The sequence below is a fragment of the Squalius cephalus genome (genome assembly GCF_949319135.1).
Source record: "Squalius cephalus genome assembly, chromosome: 17".
Classification (NCBI taxonomy): Eukaryota; Metazoa; Chordata; class Actinopteri; order Cypriniformes; family Leuciscidae; genus Squalius; species Squalius cephalus.
In genome coordinates this window covers 8,155,618-8,160,560 of record NC_137138.1, presented here as the reverse complement: position 1 = coordinate 8,160,560, position 4,943 = coordinate 8,155,618, and the positions used below count along the sequence as shown (strand labels likewise).

Here is a 4,943-nt window from a genome sequence, read left to right as displayed (position 1 = left end):
ACAGCGAACAAACTCCAGAACCAGCGGCGGGACCGTGGAGCCCGGCGGGGCCAGCGGCGGGCTGCTCGACACTCGCGTCTGATCCATGTACGTGTAGCCTGGGACCGATTCTGGGGAGCTGGCGCTGGTGTAGTGCTCTGAGCTTGTGTAGTGGTCGGGATACTCGGACTTGATGGCACGGCCGGGTAGGTTTGGATACGGGTACTGTGCTGGCAGAGGGGTGTGGGCCGGGATTGGGCCGGATAAGCTCAGGGAACCGGATGCGTACAGGCTGCGTTCGTAATCGGTGGGGGCCAGCGAGGTGCCGATGTTCAGGTGTGTGTTTTTTTGAGCTGGAATGGAGAGAGCAGTGCTGAAGCTGTAGTCAGACTGTGGTGATGACAGCAAAGGGGGCGTGGCTTCCATCTTTAGGCCACTCGCCCGGATGAGAGCTTTCTTCTGCTGCTTTAACGCCCGGTCTCGTTTGTACATGGGACCGAATTTATTTCGCCCTCCTCGCATCCTGTCGGCACGGACAGCTGTGAGCACAAACAATACCGTATTACATTGTGCTTTATAATGAATGTTCATTTGTATTATAATGTTCATTGTTAATAGTATTATAAAAGTATTGATGTTATAATTCCTCTAAGTAAAAGTTTTATACAAAAAAAAAGTATTTCTGTATTAAGTTCTGTATTAAATGTATGTGTGTGTGTAATAATTAATAAATTATATATATGTGTGTGTATAAAGGTTTTTCAGTTCATATGAATACCTGGCTTCAAATTAAATTTCATTTCTTGCTTTGATTCTCGCTTTCAACTATATAAATAAATAAATACTTAATAATAATGTATTTGTTGAACTGGAAATGTTCTTATATGACATAAAACTGTAAAACCGTTTTTGGTTAATTGGAATCTTTATTTTTAGAAGTGAAGGATTAGGTTCTATAAGTTGAATGTTGCTTCTTTTCCGTTTTTTATAAAATTCGTCCTTCTATTCGAACTAGTTAAAAATACCTCTATAGCCTGACTGATTAAAATAGAGTCGTGCTCAAATAAATACTTAACCTTGATCCAGAAGCAGCGCGCGCAGCCGGGAACGCTGAGGTGCCTGCAGATAATAGCGACCTTGCAAGAAGCACTGCGATTTCTTTTGTTATTTTTTCACTGTTGATTTTTTCCCCTGGTCTTTTTTCTTATTCTTAATCTACATATGAAACTAACAGGCTGCGATGCAATTTAAATTCTGATTTTTTTGTTTGTTTGTTTTTTACAGACCAAATGCCTTACAAAATACAATATTTGTTCAGGCATACGATTGTCTTTATCGGGTAGCCTATATAATACATACATGTATATTTTAATAATAAATAAGATAGTAAAATAATAATAAGATAGTAGCCTAAGCAATATTAAAAGGAACCAAATGAAAAAAATGGATGAACAATAGCCCATTTTATACGAAATTATTTACCAATGTAATCCCTTAAATAATTGATTATTATTTGACCTCCAAATATGCTTTGTAAATTTCATTGAAGTTATATTTGAGATGAAACTGTTCCGCTCACCCTCCAGCCGCATCCCGACGTTGAGACATTTCTGGAAGCGGCAGAATGGACACCGTTTCCTCTGGGTTTTATCAATCTTACAGTCTTGACTCTCAGCACATGTGTACCGTTTGTTATTCTGTACGGTCCTCTTAAAGAAACCCTTTATAATGAAAAAATAAAAAGCCTACTGTTACGATTCGTCAAAGGTAAAAAATCAAAACAATAAATAAATAATATCTTTAAAAATGCAACTCTAGAAAAAATGTAATTACCATGGTAGCTTTAAAATGAACATATACATTATTAATTTGCTCGCAGTGACGGGAACATCTAAATAGCCTAGGCTAATATATTTAAACAAAAACCATAATAAAAAAAATCTAACATTTGATACAATGTAACAAATAAAACTGCATTTGTCAGCTTACATAGCTGTTTCTTCACCTGACCCTTAACAATACAAATATATTAAACTCAACATTTAAATTAAACAAATGATTCTTAATTGAACAAAACAAGTAAATCTAATCACATAAATTACTACATTTTAGGTCACCTAAAACAGATTGAAACGGTCGTATAGGCTAATTTATTACCTTGCAGCTCTCGCAGGTTAATAACCCATAATGATAGCCAGAAACTTTATCTCCACACACCGGACACAACTCTTCCAGGTCCGTATCATAACTGTAGTCCATCCCGCCCCGCCGAGCGCCTGCGCACACACACACAAACACACACTGCTAAAATGAAGGTTCTTCAGCGGTTCTGCAAAGAACCTTCTTCTTATCAAAAACGTTATTCTTTGGAAATTAAAAATGTTCTTGCAGCTATTCATTTCTGGACCAGAACATCGATGGATTTTCATGAAACTCTGGAAGGAATTAAAAAAAAATTGATGCACCAGATTGTAAAATCGGTTCTAATTGGAACCTTTATTTTAAATGTGATCTGATATTAAAAAAAAAATAATAATAATTGAACAATAAGGCCTTGAAATGATCGCATTCAATAATAAAGCAGCTCCTTTAATTGATCATTCTAAAGATTTCATTATATTTAACATTTTAGCATGATGGCATTGTAATTTCTGTCTACGCTTAAACTGATTTTTAGCAAGTAAATGTTTATAAAATCACATCACATTAAATTAACAAGTAAATATGATCATTTAGTGCATTTAATTGAGCAATAATACTAATGCTGCCTATCTGTATTATTTTGTTAAATATCAATAGCCTATATTTCAGATGCTGTCTAAACATAGGCTAATTATGTGATATAAAAATATTACTTAAGGCCAACTAATAGAATAATCATTCTTTCACGCTGTTTGGTTGGAATGCAAATGGGTCCAAATGAACTCACGAAAGCATGTGATGTTGAAGTGAAAGAACTGTTACCTGTCAGTGACTCCTGCTCCTCTGCGGTGCTTCAGTGCTGCTGATCTCTGCGCGAGGAATTTAATCACTAGAGCCGCGACACCCGCGCGAGCCTGCCGGTTCACTTCGTGCGTGTTTCCCCGGTAAAAAACTGCGTGATGTCTGCGAGGACAGCGCGAGGGCAGCAGCTCTTTATTAGTGTTTGGCCTCGTGCGTTCACACAGTAGACATGCCCTCATATTCGCGCACACGCGCGCGCACGCACACACATACAAAAAAGGAGTGAATGAGCGACAGGAAGAAGCGCCTATCTGCAACAGGTACTGAGAATGAGGAGGAGACGTGAAAACGTTTTAGTTCAAATTAACGCTGAATAATTTCTGATTAAAATGAACTCTTATATGAAGTCAGCTCCCTAAGCAAACACTTAAATCAACAATGTAAAAAAGTTGTTTCCTTAAGGACAACCAACTTCATCTCAACTTAATTTACACGAAACTGATTAAAAAAATTAGTTGAACTTGTAAAAAAGGTTGAAAATTGCTTTGCGAAAATTTCGATGCGTTGTAAAAACATATGTTGTCATAACATATTGATCATAAAATGTTTTAGTGAACGTGTTAACATTATTTTTGCTGATTTTTTTTAATAAAAAACATCATGTGCACAAACAATTTACATTTATTCATTATTATAAGAATTATTTATAAATAGCATTTGCACGCTCATAAATGGTCCAAAGCGGCATGAATTAGAGTAAATTTTTGCTCAAATTTTAAAATAAATAAATAAAATAAAGGGCTTCAACACGTTTTTCCTCGCAGCGATGCCATAAACGAACTATTTTGGGTTCCTCTAAGAACTGGTAAGTGAACAGTTCTTAAAAGAACAATTTTATTTAGTGTGAATAACATTTCAAAAATCTAAATAGCCCTTATAAAGAACCTATTATATAGGCCTAATTGAAAGGTTCCATTGATGTTAATGGTTTTTTATGGAACCACTGATACCAATAAAGAACCTTTATTATTAAGAGTGTATTAAGAGCTGAACGATCAAGATCCACGTGACATTCAAAAGCATGCAGTGAATTAAATACGCTAATAGCAGCCGCAGCCCAATGACAGACTGTGATCTGATAGCTCACATGCTTTAGTTCAACTCTTAAATCAAAAGTTGTCCATTATTATTGTATTTTGACTTACACGACCCGTCATGCAATCGTTGAGATTTATGCATACATACAATCATCATCTTCATCACAATCATAACCGACTGATAAATCCCAGGTTTCCACAGACGACCTCTGATTACATTCGCATCTAACCAATAAAATAAGAATATAGATAAAACGAATAAAAGAGAGATAGCCTACCCATTTCAAAGACGGTAAACTATCACTGAATTATTATAACGTATAAAGATGTAGCCTATGCCTTTTTATCAGGGCATTTTTTGTTTTATGTTTTGCCTGAATGTCAAGTGCAAAAATGGTCACACTTAAAACATTTCGATTAAAACTGAGGAAGATTTTTCTTATGAAATATTATAACATTAGTGGTGTCAGAAAATTAGAGAATGTCCCCATTAATTTCACTATCAAAAGAGAAAGTGGCCCCTTGAATAACGTAGGCCATATATATATATATATATATATATATATATATATATATATATATATATATTGGATATTCAATATATATACATATTAGGATATAATGAAGTAATCGGCATTGGTTTTCAAACCGCACACACACGCGCAAACAAAACATCTTTCATTCTGTGACTCCTGCACGAGTGTCTCCATATGGCGCATTTCCCATCAGTCATTGTGCTTCTTAATCAATAACGAACACGAAACACAGCGTGCAGAGGTGCTGAAGATCGTTCTCCATCAAAGACACGTGGAACATGTGTGCGCACAATAAATACAATAGCTGACGGGCCCACTTTCATTTCTCATTAGCATATTAATTAATACACTTCAGGAAATATTTGAGTGGCACAGATCAGAGGGTGAG

The 4,943-nt window shown here is 36.0% G+C and overlaps 1 protein-coding gene across 1 annotated transcript in view; it reads right to left on the bottom strand.

Annotated features, from left to right (window-relative positions):
• Positions 1 to 3,110, bottom strand: part of nr5a1b (nuclear receptor subfamily 5, group A, member 1b) — a 12,998-nt gene extending 9,888 nt beyond the window's left edge. Inside the window, exons 1-4 of the mRNA XM_079847212.1 lie at positions 2,944 to 3,110; positions 2,137 to 2,255; positions 1,559 to 1,700; positions 1 to 518 (exon numbers count right to left, since the gene is read on the bottom strand). The exon at positions 1 to 518 is cut by the window's left edge and continues 195 nt beyond it. Of these exons, the coding sequence (XP_079703338.1) occupies positions 1 to 518; positions 1,559 to 1,700; positions 2,137 to 2,238 (762 nt within the window). The 5' untranslated portion in view covers positions 2,239 to 2,255; positions 2,944 to 3,110. The remainder of the gene's footprint in view (positions 519 to 1,558; positions 1,701 to 2,136; positions 2,256 to 2,943) is intronic.
• Between the last annotated feature and the right edge of the window lie 1,833 nt (positions 3,111 to 4,943).